The sequence below is a fragment of the Coturnix japonica genome, chromosome 1, assembly GCF_001577835.2.
Source record: "Coturnix japonica isolate 7356 chromosome 1, Coturnix japonica 2.1, whole genome shotgun sequence".
In the NCBI taxonomy this organism is placed as follows: Eukaryota; Metazoa; Chordata; class Aves; order Galliformes; family Phasianidae; genus Coturnix; species Coturnix japonica.
The window spans coordinates 47,294,720-47,312,488 of NC_029516.1; the positions used below are offsets into that span (position 1 = coordinate 47,294,720).

Genomic DNA, 17,769 nt, shown 5'->3' on the forward strand with positions numbered 1-17,769 from the left:
TTAGTGAACCTCAGCTGAAAACTTTGAAATTGTAGGAGAACATTAAAAGGGTGGAAAAGAGCCAAGTAGCAGCACATGAAAGGAGGGTGGTGGTGATGGTGGGAGGACTTTGAAAATGTCTCACTTATATTTTTTTCCCCTCCCTCTCCCCCGGTGGACTATTGCCGAATTCATCAGTTGTATCCTCGTAGGTGAGCTGCACGTTTACTGCACGTTCTGCACCAGGAATGCGTTTTCTGTCCCATTGTGTGATTTATTTATTTATTTATTTATTTGAGCAGCTTTTCACTCCACACCAGTATCACTTTCTGCAGCTAAACCAAACCCATAGACAATTCACAATTATTTTTGTGTGTGTGTGTGATGCACAATAATCTTTTTAATAGGATGTTCGATTGAGGACTAAAGTAATGTAAAGAAGGAATACTTGTGTTCTGTGCTAAAAACTAGTTTACATTTTAAGACTTTTCTTGCAGGAGTTCATGAACAGTTTATTTGGAAATATACTCCTCAGAGGCAATAGAACTGGACCAGACTTTCATAGAACTGAGTATCTAGTGTGTGTGGTGTTCCTAGTAAGATAAATGTAGGCATGTGTTTAGCTTTCTCCTCCCAGCAGTGAGATGTGACTGCAAGTTGCAGAGAAAGATGGATGAGGAAGGCTGCCCTGCAGACGGGGTGTTCCAGGACTGTGAGCTTGTTAGTCAGAGCTGAGCACTTTGAAATGTTCACTGGTGAGCTGTGTAATGAAATCCAGATGCCAAGTGATCCAGTGTTATCTCTCAGTAAAAGTTTTTTTGCTTGTAGCTTAGTGTATAGGCATGCCTCATGTGTGTAGAGTATATGAATAAGGCATGCTGTGCTTGTGCGCACACATTCTTATAAGTCACTTCTGGAATACAACCAAAAAAAAAACCCTTCTACATGCCAAACTTTGAGACATATGAAGGCTTTTTCCGTGGTCTGTCAGTAGCTGTATTTAGAAACATTCTCCTTTTTTTTTTTTTTCTTTTTCTTTTTTTAAATGTGGAAAACAGAATCGTGGGCTTAAGCTAAGTATTCTTCCACTGTGTAACCTGCGGATTCTTAAATGTTAGTTGGTAAGGAGAGTTCTGGGCAACAATCCTTTACAAATCTTAAACTTGGAATGGGATTATGAGGGGTTATATATTATTTGACAGATTTATTCTTTAAGATAGAATATGACAGTGTCAAACCTTCATGCTGTGATACCAAAAACCCACTGCTAGCACTGATTAGCAAGACTAGATGTGGAACTTTGTCAGTGACAGAGTAAGAAGTAGTGACACTTAATCTACCAGGAGGGTTTCTTGACTGTCTTCTTGTAGAAGTTTTGATCTTAAGCTCCTGTTTTCTGAAGTATCTCAGCAAAATCTGATTTACAAAGCATATTTGTCAGCTGTAGCTCTTCTGCTTTGGAGGTTGTGGCTGCTTCCACCAAGTCCAACGCACTGGTATATTAGCTAAATAGCTTCTAGCTGCATGGTGTGAGTACTAAGTGCATTAAAGCTGCTTTTGGGGCCTAATGAATTGAATCATATAAACACATTTTCACTTAATCAAGCTTCGTTTGTGGAAGTTAGGACCAGTGTTTTCCCCTTTTTAGTCTCTGCTTCTCTACTGACTTGTTAAATCACGAAGATGAGAATGTTCACAGCTAATTAGAAGTTCAGGGGTAGTGGTTGCTGATGTAGAAACCTTTGTAATAAAGGTTACATTATTGATGATCTCTTTCCTCCTTCCCCATCAAATCTAGTGTTGGGATCCAGTTATCTGAGAGTCTTTCACCTGGTTGTGGAAAAGCATATAGAAACTCATTCTTGAAATGTTTAAAAAAAGTAAATAAATGAAACCAACAAAAAAAAGGGTAAACAACATCTTTTCCTTTAAAATAAAAGATGTGGAAGCTAACTGTGATTTCTGGATGCCCATCTCCATATAGAGATAAGTCATGAGAACTAAGGGGTGTGACCAGCTCTAGCCTTCTCCTTTCCTCACATTGCTGTATTGCTATAAGCCCTGAGCTAGTGTTCTCTTACACCTATTTCTACCTTGGTGTGGTTCAAGAGCCTGAGTCACTTTCAAACTATGGTTTACCAACACCTGTGTAACACTAGGGACACTTTCTTACTGAGGAATTAAGAGGAGATTGGGTAGAAAAAATTTCCGTAAACTTTTGACATTTGTGTAGCGAAGCACAGTCTGAGTTTTATTTTTAACCTAATAATTGAGCAAATTCAGCCTGACTTCTTTTTAGAGGAAAAAGCAACTCTTGATCTCTTCCCTCCTTGTGCCTTAGTTGAGTTGAAGTGTTGACCTCTCCTGCATAGCAACAGTTTGTAGTCACAAACAGAGGCCTGGGACTTCACTGCAGGGTGGTGAGGGAAGTGCGTTCCAGGGTCAGGACATGTGCCAGAATAGGAGAGGGAAATGTGATGGCTACACAGTTTCAAGGACTGAAACCTAGTTTCAAGGTTTTCTCCTTACAGGGCTACACACTGGCTCTGTTGGGATCCAGCAAGTATCCCACCTTTCCCTTTCCATGGTTAACCAACCCCCTTGTTGTGTATACTTGACAGTGAATGGAAGTGTTTGCAGCAGCTGCCCCCTGTGTGTGTGTGCAGTTCTGCAGGGACTGGAGGTCATGTTTGGCATTTTGTTTGGCGGTGCACTTTGCAAGCATGAAGAGAGATGATTGTGGTATCAAGAAGAGAAGCACTGGTAGTTCTTTGCTTGGTTACTGATGCACCACCTCTTTAAAAAACAAAACAACGACTCTGCAACACAACTCTAGTGCTTTTTCAGAGAGACAATGACCTGTTCTATAATGCACTTCAAAAATGAATGCCAACAATTTTCCTTTATAAACACCATTAAATATTTTGCCCATGCATTCCGGTTTTCACACATCAAACTCAATTTCCATCTGTTGTGCACAGGAAGTCTTGAATATATACTGATAACTGCTAAAAAGAGAACTATTAATCTAAACTGGCATTTTCTGTCTCCAAAAGTTTTTCAGGTAATATGCAGAACTCCACGTACTTTACACAAAGGACAAATGTTTTTAATAACAGCCAGAGATGTATCTAGATGTATCTGAAGGGAAAGGTGTACATGCTCCAATGATTTAGCACTTGGCAGGGATAAGAGTTTGGATTTGTTTTTTTTCTGCAGCTCCAGCATTTTGTGTTCCCTGAGGGGAGGAGGAGTGTGCAAATATGGCAGCAGAATGTGAGCGATCCTGCAGTTTGTGGGATACCACTAACTCTCTTTTTTCTGTGTGCCTCCTTACAAAAGAGTCTTCTGCTTGTTTGTATTGTGGAAAACAGACTCTTAGCACAGATTGGTATTGCTGTTTTCTTTACATATTTATATATGTATATATATGTTTGTTTGTTTTTACAAACATTACAACTTTTCAGACTAACTTATTAACCTACTGTTAGCAGAGTTCAGAGCTGTCTCACAGTAGCAAGAGAGGATTTTTCTCACACTTCCTACCTAGAGGGCAAGACATGTCTGAGAGGGGGGCCTGATCTTGAACAGAATGGTTTTTTTGTTTGTTTTGACTCTGGGAAATCTGTGGGGTGTTGTGGCCAAGTGACTTTAAAGGGCTGCTTGTTAACAGAAAGACAGCACTTGGGACACCCTTGTCTTGGGGAAGGGAATAAAGTATTTTTGTGAATGCTTCTGTTTTACCTGGATAACTAATGAGTCTCCTTTTGAAGGTTCTAAGAGATCATCTTCTAAGGTTTAATATGGCTTCTCTGCTACAGATACCAAGCTAGTGTGAACTGAAACCTCAGCGCTGGTTTGACCCAAGCATAATGCAGCAAACAGCTACCTACTTTATTCATTTCTAATTTCACTCTAGGGAGAACTAGAGAGGCAGTTACTTCAGGCTAATCCCATCCTGGAGGCCTTTGGAAATGCCAAGACTGTGAGGAATGACAACTCCTCACGCTTTGTAAGTATTACTGTCCAGCATGATTTCCAGTATGCTGAGCTTTTCAGAGTGAGGAATGTTTTTGGTTTTGATTGTATTGGTATCCTGACAGCTATCTGTGCGACTTGAGTTAATCTGGGAAGAGAATTTCATTCAGTGAATTATCCAGAAAGTGCTTCTGGTAGGTCTCTAGTGTGAAGGAACCTGATCTTGTGCCAGGACTATTTGCACTGATTTTTATCCTAAGTTTATTACAGTTAGTTTTATCCTAAAGAGCAAATAACAATTCTTACTTTGCTTGCTCTGGAAAGATGGACAAGTGTCTGAGGCAGACTGAGGAGCCAGAGCTGGAGCTAAATGGAAATGGTTGCTGTTGGGCGTTGAGGGAAGCAGAACTGTTTGAACTGTATAGCACAGAAAACTGAAAATGCAGTAGTTGTGGGAAATCTAGGTTGAAACATAATTAAGTTGAATTGTAGGCTGTCCATCCTTAGTTAAAGGTGTCTGGTGTCTTGGTCACTAAATTGCTGTTGCGATCAGTAGACTTTGCCTATTGGCTGGTCTTATGTTTTGCATTAAACTTGCCTGACCTGTTCTAAATTTCCTCTATTAAAACAATAAGGTTAGCCTTTGCTGCCCATTGCAGTTGCTGGATAGAATGAATACTAACCTTTTTGCCAATACCTTCCTTTCAGGGCAAGTTCATCAGAATCAACTTTGATGTCAACGGTTACATTGTTGGTGCCAATATCGAGACCTGTATCCTTTTTCTAACTGTTTAAAAGTAACAGGGTATTGAGAGTGTCAGTGATAGTGCTTAGCAAACTTACCACACCTTACCTTTGTGAAGTTGAGAATGTGTCAGAAGGCACTTAAATTTTTGCTAGCGAAATTACTGTTGTAGTCGTATTGTATTTTGCGGTCTTAGTGACCACAATGGATATCTCTTGTGAATTAATGAGTTCTAAACATAGGAAGCTGATATGGCAACATAAACTGCTACAAGATAAATAGCTTTGGAATTTCATGAGCCACTTTTACCTCTCTGCCAGGTGACTGAAGATGAATGGCTGCTGTTTCTTGGTTTATCAGTTAGTGTTCTCTTGTCATAGCCATCATTCAGAGGCTGACAGAACCAAGACCAGAACTCAGTGGCTTGTTGGCTGATAACAATTGCTAAATCAATACCTCTGTTAATTGGCACGAGAAGAAAATCAAATACTACTAGGTTTTCTCCTGTGATAAAAGAGAAAATGTTTTGTATGTTCTGCCATATGCCTTAACTCTCAGAAGATCTACTGGAGAAGTCACGTGCAATTCGTCAAGCCAAAGAGGAGAGAACTTTTCACATCTTCTACTACCTACTCTCTGGAGCAGGAGAACATCTGAAGAGTAAGTTTGGTTTTTGTTATAGTTATGGAGTTCTCTTTTTACCACAGCAGAGGGTCCGAAGTCTTTATACACTTGCACCTGTTCTTTCATAGTTTCGTGTCTCTGCCTCCTAGGTCTGGCCACCCCTTCTCCACTTCTGCATACACATACATCCCTCTGCCCTCCCCTTTCAGTTCCTGAAAACTTGCTTCTCTGGTTCCTTCCTGTGCTTGTCTCCTTGCCAGAAATGAATCTACACCCTTCCTTATCTAAATCACTGTCCTGTGTTTAGTCTAGTCTTGTATGACGTAAGCCCTTCTTGTGCAGGAATTATCCTACTGTGATGTGCTCAGCATTTAACTGAATGGAGCAAAGCATCTGGCACCTATGCAACTCTAGGATGCTAGCACATCTACCTGTAAAGCTTTAGCCCAATATCGGACTGCATGTTGTATGAGAGCTGCAAATTGATATGGAGGAATAACAGAAAGAGAGGGCTTTTCTCATAGCTGCTACTGTTTCGAGAGCTATATATTAACCTTGGTGTGACTTGAAACAACTAAGGTATCTGAAGTTGAAGGCAAACTTACTTCAAAGTTAATAACCTGCTTTTTTAGACGTGAGGCATAATGATGATTGGCACTTCTGTTGTGGAGTATTCCAGAGGAAAGAATAGAAAGAAATAAGGCAAAAAATCTCAACTTCTATTCTAATATATATTTTATTTTCATCTGTTAGTAAAACTGATCTTAATCTCAGATTCATCCAGCACCTGCTAGTATGTGCAGGTGAGAAATTTGCTCTCAGTGGTAGCTTGTCTATTAAAATATAACACCACAGTAACTTCCTTCTCATTTTCTATCTCAAGCTGATCTACTTCTGGAACCTTACAACAAATACCGCTTCCTTTCCAATGGGCATGTTACAATCCCGGGTCAGCAAGACAAAGATATGTTTCAGGAGACCATGGAAGCAATGAGGATCATGGGCATCCCAGATGAGGAACAATTAGGTATGAGTCCTCTGGAGAGCTTGAAATGCTAGAAAATCAAGGAGGAAATGGATCACATCTCTCTAGACCTTTATTTTTTATTTGTTTCCATTTTTTGGTATTTTTTTGTTGTTACTTTGTTTCTCCAGCCTCCATCCCAAACCCAAAGTGAGCAGGGTGCATATGGTGAGCTTAGTAGCTTTGGAGTAACCCAGCTCAGGGTATACCAGCATAGTTTCAGTTCATACATCCAGTGTTAGAAGTCAAACTGCCAATGAAAACATTCATCTGTTTGCTGGTTTTGATCCTAGTCTGAGGGCTGTGTATCTGGTTTATGAGTAACAAATCAAAGATACAAGATTTCCCTCTCTCTCTTGTGTAATGCAAGGCTTGTGTGCTCCCCTGCCCCTTAAGCAATGGCTTTTAAGTATCTAATCTAGTGCTGGCTGGATTAGTACTTTGAAAATGGCCTGCTCGCAGTGCCTTTATTTCCAGCTTAACACTGAACTGCTGATCAGAAATTAAATTGTCTGATTCTGGGAGCACAGTTCCCTAGAATTTATGAAGCCAATGCAAAGTATAACAATACTTATTCACTTTTTCTGTGCTCTCATTTATAATCTGCCTTGCTGCTTGGGAACCAATGTTCTGCCAAATTTCAGTTTGTAGATGTATAAGGTCTTATAAAACTAGAACTTTTTTTCCTGCATTGAAACAAGCATCTGTGGGTTTGTTTTTTTTTATTGAGGTCACTGCTTCCTCTGCTGGAGGCAGTAACTCTTGTGGCTGGAATATGTACCTGTGCCTTAGCTGTTGCTCTTCACAGTGCAGCCAGCAGTAAATCCGTGCTTCTGTTATCCACGATTTAATACTATATTCTAATACATCGAAGACTGAAACTGCTATATAGAGTTGAAGACGTTTGCCTAAACAGAATTAAATAATTGGCAGCCTAATTTATTGCTAAGATGTCCTACTGTATTGTGTTTGTTGTTGTCATTTGATTTGCGGTTTGTTTTGTTTTCAATGTATGCTCTAGGGCATGTCTTTGCTGTCACATAGATGAACTATTGGTTCCAACTACTGCAGCAAAGATAACTGTAGTATTTTGTACTTGCCATTCAAGGTATGAAGTTCGTCTAGGCTTAAAATAAGAATATCTAGAGTAGCTGGCTGGGCAGTAAGGTTACTTAGTTTTGATGTGTGATCTAAATGCTAACTTTCTCCATGTATGAGACAACATCAAAACAAGCTGTATGTCCAAGTGCCAGGACTCCAGATTCAGCTGTCAAAACACTGGATTTCAAGACATGCCAGTAGGAGCATATATGGTTCTCTTCTGTTAGTCCTGATGTAGAATCTATGGAGCCTTTGTTTGTTCTGCTGTCAAAATGATATTGTTTTAAAGCAGCTGTTTCTGTACTAGGTAAAAAAAATTAAGAGATGAAAAAAATCTTTGGCATAAAACCATTTTTGTGAGTGACTACCAATTTTTTTCAAGGCAACAAGAAGCTCTTATGCAGTCAGCTCTGATAGGTACATAGTGAACGTTAGACTGATGCTGTGACACTGAACGTTTTTTTCCCAGTCCTAATGTCTGATGCTACATTGGCACTGTTCAGAAGTACAAATATATGATTTAATAATGGTTGAGATGATTCAGCAAGTGATTTGGTTATGGTACTGGCCCTGCTGCCCACATCCTGCTGCCCTTCCTATATTGTAGTTGTCTGTATGGTCTACAGATCTTGGTCAGGGAACTGAAAGTAATAGTGCATTTTGGTTATCGGGAACAAACATCAAAAAGTGTGGATGTTATAGGTTGAGATGTGACTCTGGGTCTTGTCTCCAACTTTACTGTAGTGATGCTGAGGGTGGGCATATTCCCAGGTTGCACAGCCTTGCACTGGAGAAGCAGGGAAAGTCCTGTGTGCTGGATGGGAGTCCTGTAGAGGAATTACTTATCTGTGGTGGGTTTTTTCCCTCAAATTCCAGAAAGATTTTTTGCTGTTGAGAAGAGCTTGTTATTTTTCATGACATGGTTAACTGGGTCATACTGGGGCTTTTGCTGATGTCTGACACTGAGCTGTTATTATTTCAAAAGGTCTTCTGAAGGTTATCTCAGGTGTTCTTCAGCTTGGCAACATAGTCTTCAAGAAGGAGCGCAACACAGACCAAGCCTCTATGCCAGACAATACAGGTAACCAATCTCCTTTCCCTATGGGAAAGCCTATGCTAAGCCTATGGGAAGTTCTTGCAAGTAGAAAAATCAGTTACAGTATGTAGGGAATTCTGCCGTCCTATTTTTCTATCAGTTGGCTTACTGTCGAAGGAGTTGACATGCCCCTTCATATGAATATAAAAAGAAATGCTTTGTCTTGCCAAATGTGGATTTGCAGCCACTCGCGGGCAGGAATGTGGCACTGTTATTGTAAAAGAACTGGGCAGAAAGTACACATAACGGTGACCAGATGAAAAGGCTTACTCTACTGGAACACGTAGTGTGTGTCTGTTTTAACCATGCTAAGAATGATTACTTACATACCTGATTAAGAAATATTTACTAACTTCATATTTAGGCACCTTTTAATTTCATTGCCTATTATTACATGCGTATATATACATCATATTTCACACAATGGATGTCTGCATGTTGGAAGGCATCATAAAGTTCCATTATAGAATTACTGCAGAAATGTTAAGAGGTGGCTGATCGCTCTTTAAATGTTTTTATTTTTGGCTGTTATGGTAGAAACTGTGCTTTAAATGGTACCTTAGGAAGGAGAGTAAACCATTTGATTTTTTGGCATTTTTAATCTGAAATAAAAAGAGTTGCCCCAAAAGCTACTTAGCAGATGAAGAAAGTACAATTAGTTTGATAAAGTCGGTCACTGTTGGTATCTTTAATTTGATGGTAAATGTGAAGTTTATGAGGATTCTGTGTTATGTCTTAGTGGTATGTGAGAGTATTGTGTCAAATGGACTCCTGTAGCTTTTAAAGTAACCTGTAACCTCAGGCATGGGCTGCTTGAGCTTTTTGGGAGGGTTTCTTTGTTTCATTAACCTGCTCTTCATTTTATGGCTTTTTGAGAGCAGTCCTTACTGTCCTGAGAATGCAGTTGCAGAAATGTTTTCTTTTTCTTGTTTTCTTTAAGAAAAAAAGAAAATAAACAAAAAACCCAGCACATGAATATCTTTGTTGTTTCCTTTTCCTTCTTTAGCTGCACAGAAAGTGTCTCATCTTTTGGGTATCAACGTGACAGACTTCACCAGAGGTATTCTGACTCCTCGCATCAAAGTTGGACGAGATTATGTCCAGAAAGCTCAGACCAAAGAACAGGTAGGCATTCTGTACAAGTGAATGAGTACTTCAGTCTTCAATTTTGCTGTCACAAAGCTAACAAATCTATTAAATTTTTCTTTAGCGTTTAATGGCCATCTTCGTGGCTGCAATGTTGGCAGCTACACTTGAATAATACAGCATTTGTGTTCCTTCTCGTATTAGCTCTCTTGATCTGTTTAAAAATAGAAGTCACCCCTGCCCCTGTAGCACTTTTTCTCATATGAGGAAAAAATGAGAGCACAACTCTCCTAATTTTAGTGACTGGCTGTCCCAGGAGAGTAAGTTTCTTCAGTTCTCTATGCAAGGATGACATTTCCAAGTTGCTATAATATAGAAAGCACCATTTCTGAGTAGGCCAGCTACTCGGGTGAGAGAATTTGTATCTCACCCTTGAAATTGTTTGTACGTTTCTTAATAGTCTTGAATCAGGCTGTACTGAATGTGCTGTTAAAGTGAACCTGAACTCAAAGCTAACTAATGAAGTAGAGTCCCTGTGCTCACTCTCTGCGTGGCTTTTTCATAAACACATCATTATTCTCAGTGTAAATAAACATACCCCATAACATGAGAAGGATTAGGAAGGGAAAGTGAGATCTAGAAATATTCAGACTGTCCTTTTGTTTTGACATTTGATTTCTTACTCTGTATGCTTTATTTTTGTGTTAATCATGGGTACGATAATGGCACTGAGGGGAAAAAAAATGACTTTGACAAATTCTAAATTACAAATTAATTTAAATGCTTTTCTTTGAATATATGTGAACATACTTTATTGCCTTGGAAGGGACTTGGTTTTATTTATTTTTTCTTGAACATTAGGCTATGGTTTCTCACGTGGGCAGGGTCCTGAATGTTGGCTTTGACATGCCACTTTATTAAGACATTATTTGCTCCCACTTATGGAATATCACCATTATAACGCAACTCCTGATATTTGTCTTTCTGCATAGGCTGACTTTGCCATTGAGGCTCTGGCTAAGGCCACTTATGAACGGATGTTCCGGTGGCTGGTTATGCGCATCAACAAGGCGTTGGATAAGACCAAGAGACAGGGCGCATCCTTCATTGGAATCCTTGACATTGCTGGCTTTGAGATTTTTGAGGTAAGGACACATCAGGTCCCTGCACTCAGCACAGTTTGCCATGGAGCCAGGTAGGAAATTGTTGAAGGAAATAGTTTTAAAGCTGGAATAAGATAGAATAGCTTTGGATATCATGTGAATCCTACTTTTGTTTGAGATCCATACTGATTTGAACTGTCAGGTTATTTAATAAAGTGTCCAAGTAATTCATTCTTTCTTTCTTTAAGTATACTACAAATATTGTTATCCCGTTGCTTTCTGTTCTGGTGCTTGCATCCTTTTTGTCATGTGCATCACGATTACTTAAATTTCATAGTTCTGGCCATTTGTGATTCTCTGTAATTCAGCATGTAGCAGAATGCAGATACTGTTTTTCTTAGGGTGGCATATTATTGAGTCAGTCTGTGAAGGGGAATCTAAGCACAAAAACTGATGCAAGACAAATATAGGAAAGAAGCAGCTGAAGGAAAAGATGGAAAAGGGAAAGTGTGAGCTCCCTCTATAGGTAACAGGGAATGGTTAGGCTAAATCATAATGTCCATGAAACTACAGTTTCAGAGCATGGCTTTGCATTATGCTTAGTCCTATCTAGTCACAGGCTAACACCAGAAAAGAACCATCCTGCCATCCCTATGGCAGCCAGGCAATTCCTATAAGCTTGTGTTTTTCTGAATCTAGCTTTTCTGCAGCTGCTACGTTACTTGGTCCATTTATTAATGAAATAGGAAACCAAGCCACAGGAAAATTGCTTTGTTTCTCTCTGATCCCGTTGTTGATCCAACTGTACTTTTGGTTGCTACATCTCATAATGTGGAAATGCATGGTTAGGAATTACTGGAACACGGAGGGAGTAGAACAGAACCACTCTGTTCAGCAGTTACATTAAAATTAAGTATGGTCTAACATGAAAATACATCCTTGGTTTTTAACCTTATCCATGTAGTTTGAAGAAATCAGGACACAATGAAGAAATTCTGCTCAGTTTTCTCCTTCTGATTTTATACATGAGGATTAAAAAGGACTTCCCAGTACACGTGTTTTCAGGAATCTGCCTGCAGACCTCCATTGCTTCCCCCTCCTATGAAGAGAGGACTTGCCAGCTCTGAGTTTGTGAGAAAACCGGAGGCTTTTCTGCTCCTGGGTTAAGTGGCTACAGTAATTCTTCTGCTGTTTATGACAAAACATTCTTCTGCAAATTCTGAGGAGCAGCGTTTGAATTTCCCTTGGGACTGATGCAGTGTTTCAGTAGCATGTGACAGGAAATGCGGTTCATAAGCAAAAGGGTTAGAAGTTAAGACAAGAACACTAGCTTAGAGTTGCTGTACTATAACTATAAATGTGATGTTTATTGCTAGAATAGTAGATATGCCTTATAACTGTTCAAATATCTTTCTACCCTTTTCTTCATTAGCTGAACTCCTTTGAGCAGTTGTGTATTAATTACACAAATGAAAAGCTGCAGCAGCTCTTTAACCACACCATGTTCATTCTGGAGCAAGAGGAGTACCAGAGGGAGGGCATAGAGTGGAATTTCATTGACTTTGGCCTGGACCTGCAGCCCTGCATAGACCTCATAGAGAAGCCGGTAAGAAGCTTGTTCTCCTGTCCTTGGACAACAAGAGATGGCTGCACTAGTTGTGTCATAGAAAAGCTAGTCTCTGTATACAGCTAGCTTTTGTAATCCTCTACTGACACGCTGGTTTGATAAGAAGCAGAAATGAATTGTTTTCTCTTGGTCTTGAAAGTATGTCATCAATAAAACTGTTAGTATCGGTTCTGTAGGAAGTATTGCATGCAAACAGATCACCTTGTCACCCGTCTTTTCTTCTCAGAAAATTATCTTTGTGTAGAACTGCATGGTGCTGGGTGCGTAAGTGAAGTTTAGGATAAGTAGTGTGAACTTCCTTTGTTGCCTACAAGTGTGAAGAGAGGCTGTGAACCTCTGTTGCTTTCACTCTGCACTTGCAAAACTTGGAAATTCACACATTTCACAGCAGATGTTCCAATAGTAAGAACTAGTGTCTGCAATTTTCTGCTCTGGTCTTCTGTAGTGTTCCTTTTACTAAAATATATACATATTATATACATATAATATATATATATCACTTAAAACACCCTGTACAAGTGTCATGAAAGAGAGCTTCTGTTAAAAATGTTCAGAGGTTGTGGATGCCCCATCCCTGGAGGCATTCAAGGCCAGGCTGGATGTGGCTCTGGGCAGCCTGGTCCAGTGGTTGGTGACCCTGCACACAGCAGGAGGTTTGAAACCAGATGATAATTGTGGTCCCTTTCAACCCAGGCCATTCTGTGATTCTATGATTTCAGAAGATAATCTTGAGAGATTATTAATAATTTCTATTACTATGGCAGCAGTTGAACTGATACCACAGGACAGGGGAATGTGACAGGGATTGTGTGTCCTTTTTTTCCTAGCTGTCCAAGGGTTTTAATTACTGACATAGTCCTGTACTTAACAATGTTTGGGTGTTTCCCTCTTTTAAGGCTGGCCCCCCTGGTATACTGGCACTGCTGGATGAAGAGTGCTGGTTCCCAAAAGCAACAGACAAAAGCTTTGTGGAAAAAGTTGTACAAGAACAAGGCACCCACCCCAAATTTCAGAAGCCAAAACAGCTGAAAGACAAAGCTGACTTCTGTATCATACATTATGCTGGCAAGGTAATGAATTAATAGCTAAACTGCATGAGAAGAATGTCTGTCTTATTTTCCACTGTGTAACTACTGTTTTTTAGAAGTAGCTACTTAGCAAAATGACTGTGTATGGGAAGACATGGGAGGTTGGTGGGAGACTTCACAAAGCCATTTCATTGCTGTAGACTTTACGGGGCCTAAGGAGATTTACCTGCAAATTATTTATGAGTAGTTGAGGACATGTCAAAACGACACCAACTGAAATTTGTTCTCTGTGACTTAATGGGATTGGAGATACTTCACAGAAACCTTGTGTCAAGATTTCATCACCAATAATGGTGGTGCAGCAGTTTTTTGCTTCACACTCAGGATGATGCATTCTAGCATTGCAAATCCATCCCCTTTACCAATAGAGCAGAACAATCAGCATTCTGGGGGGGGGGGGGGGGATGGTGTCTGTAGATATGCTTGCTTTGATGACACATTCAAGAATAATTAGGTAGTCTGTTGTTGATTATGCAAACCCTGGTGCTGCTTTTCTAGACCTTGCAGAATCTTGCTGGATCTTGTGCTGCAGAAAATGGTCTGGAGTTTCTTGATGTGTTTTTCTTCTCCAGGTGGATTACAAAGCAGATGAGTGGCTGATGAAGAACATGGATCCACTGAATGATAACATTGCTACTCTTCTCCATCAGTCGTCGGATAAGTTTGTGTCTGAGTTGTGGAAAGATGGTACGTAGATAAATTTAATCTCATATATTTTCCTGTTTTACAGGGAAAAACTTGTTGGTTCATCAAAAATCTGTTATGACCTATGTTACTTTTTTTTCCCTGGGGACTAAACCACCAAAATGAATATTATCCAGTACTTCCTTTGCTTAGACCCTGGTACTGCATTTAAAATTCACTGTAACACAAAAGAAAGGCTCGTGTGTATTGACTTACATTAAGCTTTCTGCATATACTGCAATTATTGTTCCAATTGAGAATTCCAGATTAAAATATGAACACACCAATGCGTCCTGGCAGCTTGCTTAGCTGCAACACTCAAATGCAAGATCTGAGGTTGAATCTAGGTTTTCTGTCCTGCAACTAGCGTGTTTTTGCCACAGTGTTGTTCAGTATTTTATTCTATCTCCTCTGAGTTTATCTGCTTTTGAGTCTTACTGTTGCTGTCACTTTCTGTCATGGGTTTTCTTTGACGTCTCTGTCTGTTGCAGAGATGCAGAACGTTCAGAGAGCCTATTTCTATCAACACTTTCCTATTCTTCATCTAGAACCAGGTGACTGAGAAATCCAGCTGTTGTGTGTGTGTATTGCATCCTAGAGCCATGCAAGAAATGCTTCCATTAACTTCTCTTTGTCCCTTTGTCATACCTGCTTGTCTTTCTTGTTCATTTCCTTTGCTTTGTGCTAGTAGCTCCTCATGGACTTTGAAAAATAAATAAATCCTTGTGAGTGGATACAAGACAAATATGGACACATTCAGGCACAAAAAGCGTTCTTGCAAGACTTTCACAGGAACAACTAAAAGCAAGTCCCTGTCAAATGTTTGAACACAGAACTAGTAAGGCTATTTTTCATTCCAAAACTCGGAAGAAGGATTTCTAAGACTATGTTAAAACTGAAATTCAGTTTAATGCTGATTTTAGTGCTGGGGTTTGATTTCAGCCACAGATCACAAAAAAGAAAGTTAGTTTGGAAAAGGAATTGGTACTACATGAAAAATATCTGTCAGCAAGTAGTACCCAGTAAGGCCTTTGCTGTGTGAGGCTGACACATGCCTGTTGGAAATAGAATGTCAACTGAGCCACAGCTGTTCAGATCTCATCTATTGTTCTTAGCTGGATCTTCTGTTGCAAGTGACTGTTTTTTTTGCCATCTTGATGTAGATGGCAGAGCTCAAGTTTTTAAGAGGATTGTTCCAAACAGAATCTGGGACACTCTTCTATGGATTTCCCTGTGGTGTCATCTAGTAAAATAACCTTCTTTTCTTTCTGATAAGACAGCTTTGGCCCTATTCTAATGGCTGCTCTAGAAGTGAGCAGTTGTAAACTGGCATTAACTGTAAATAAGAGTGTTTGTCCTTTCTTGTTTCTTCATTTGTGGGGATTTCTCTTGACAGGTTTTTTTAATCAAGCCAGTTGAGCATAAGTTATATATTTTCAGAAGTTAAGACAGGAGCCTGGGTGTAGGCATCAGGCAATCACTGAGGATAGTAATGAGAAAATAGATTGAGGCCCTTGAGAAAAAGTACCTTAGGGTGTGGGAATTTATAGTGGTTGTGAGCGTGAAGATTTATTTCAACATGATAGAACAACGGGAAGAAGAAGTGCTTTAGTTTCTTCTGACTGATGATATTTTCAGATCTAACTGGTTTCTATTGAAAAAAAAAAAACAATCTTGGAGTTTACCCATCAAGATGATAGCTTCATTAGTACTCGGATGTCATTGTGGCATAGTGGAGAAGCTGTTGGGGCAGGGAGTTCTGGCTTTCTCCTAGTGGTGTTGTTTGTGTCTGTAATTCATGGAATACTCATACTGCAAAATAACTCAAGCAGTGCTATCTTGGGATTTGGTGTCTATCATGCCTTTAACCGTGTTTGTTCAGTTAACAAGTAGATATGGCTTTTCTGATCACCAACCATGGCAAATCTGCTTGTGACTGAATAGTCAGGCTGGGCTTTTTCTCTAACTGTAGCCCCTTCTGGATCAGAGTTAACGAATAACTCTGGTGGGCTAGCAGCTAGAACTCTTGGTTTGTTGTTTTCCATTGTAACCTAAGCAAGTGGAAGCATCTGAAACACACTTCTAGACTGCTCTTCCAGATCTGCCCTCCAGAGCATCAGTAGGCTATGTTTGGGAGTAAGTTTGATTCCATCACTCAAACTTCCTGTAGTGAGCTGTTGCTTTTTTTTCCTTCCTGCTCCTATCCCTGCACAAATTCTGTACAGGAGTTGACATCTGTGTAGAGATGAAGCAAAAAGGATCCTGCAGCTCCTCTCATTTATCCTGTTCTACCCAGATGTTCTTTGTACAGAGCAATGTTTCCTCTGGTTGTGGCTGAATGTTTATTCCCTTTCTTGTGTTCTTTTTAGTTGATCGTATTGTTGGACTGGATCAGGTAGCTGGCATGTCAGAAACAGCGTTGCCAGGAGCCTTTAAAACCAGGAAGGGTATGTTCCGAACAGTGGGACAGCTTTACAAAGAACAGCTGGCTAAACTGATGGCCACCCTGAGAAACACCAACCCCAACTTCGTCCGTTGCATCATCCCCAACCACGAGAAGAAGGTAAAAGAGGTTATAACTACTGCCCATGCAGTCATAGATGGACTTCCTTGGCAGGAAGTTGTTTTATCTTCCCAGTTTTGGCAACAAATATTGTAGCGGTCCTACTTATTCAAGATCTCTCTTTACAGTTACCTTAAGTAATGTCACACTTTCCAGTTTGGGAGAGACTGATCTTTGCAGTTATTTCTAAGCTGGCATAAAAGCTTTTGATTTCTTATAACCAGAAAAAACAGAGAACCAGCTGCTTTACAAAAAAGGGGAGGAGGCAAGGTGTTAAGCCTCTTCTGTACAAGGTTACCGATATTAAGCAAATGTTTTTTTTCCTTACCAGGCTGGAAAGCTCGACCCCCACTTGGTCCTTGATCAACTTCGCTGCAATGGAGTGCTGGAAGGAATCCGTATTTGTCGTCAGGGTTTCCCCAACAGAGTTGTATTCCAGGAATTCAGACAAAGGTAAAGACTATGAAATAATCTGAATTAGTCTCTACCCTGCTATAAGTATATATGTATATACTCTTATATATATATATAAGTGTGAAAACTGAAGTATTTTGTTACCACTAAATCAATGCTGCTTTGAAAGGCACAAAGCTTCCCAAAAGTATCTTTGTCTTTTTCTCTACTAAGCATGGAGTTGTGCTAAGGAGCAGAGGACCCTATGCAAGTCTGCTGCTTCACGTTCTTTTGTCTACAGGTGCAATTTCTTGTTCTAGCAAGACCATTAGACATTGAAGTCAAAATGTGATAGGAACTAGTCTTTTTGTTTCCATATATAACTATGTAATTAACCCAATGCATTCTGCTCTTCAGATATGAAATCTTAACTCCAAATGCAATTCCCAAAGGATTTATGGATGGAAAACAAGCCTGTGTGCTGATGGTAAGACATTCCATAAACTAAGGGGCACTGAATTGAATTTAAGGGATTCCTGTTCATTCTGTCTCAGAGGAATATAGTTTCTTCCTTTGAACTGGTATCGGTATCAACAACAAATCCTTTAAAGGAAGGGAAAGTTGGTTGGGGTACCTTTCAGATTAGAATTGGGAAAAATTAAATATGAAGAATGAAGA

General features: G+C 39.8%; 1 protein-coding gene across 1 annotated transcript in view; it reads left to right on the forward strand.

The window, feature by feature from the left end:
• MYH9 (myosin heavy chain 9) overlaps positions 1 to 17,769 on the forward strand; it is a 65,995-nt gene that overhangs the window by 30,344 nt on the left and 17,882 nt on the right. Inside the window, exons 6-18 of the mRNA XM_015862207.2 lie at positions 3,899 to 3,991; positions 4,666 to 4,729; positions 5,264 to 5,362; positions 6,210 to 6,353; positions 8,437 to 8,532; positions 9,554 to 9,672; positions 10,626 to 10,778; positions 12,169 to 12,342; positions 13,260 to 13,433; positions 14,024 to 14,138; positions 16,505 to 16,698; positions 17,030 to 17,151; positions 17,509 to 17,578. Of these exons, the coding sequence (XP_015717693.1) occupies positions 3,899 to 3,991; positions 4,666 to 4,729; positions 5,264 to 5,362; positions 6,210 to 6,353; positions 8,437 to 8,532; positions 9,554 to 9,672; positions 10,626 to 10,778; positions 12,169 to 12,342; positions 13,260 to 13,433; positions 14,024 to 14,138; positions 16,505 to 16,698; positions 17,030 to 17,151; positions 17,509 to 17,578 (1,617 nt within the window). The remainder of the gene's footprint in view (positions 1 to 3,898; positions 3,992 to 4,665; positions 4,730 to 5,263; positions 5,363 to 6,209; positions 6,354 to 8,436; positions 8,533 to 9,553; positions 9,673 to 10,625; positions 10,779 to 12,168; positions 12,343 to 13,259; positions 13,434 to 14,023; positions 14,139 to 16,504; positions 16,699 to 17,029; positions 17,152 to 17,508; positions 17,579 to 17,769) is intronic.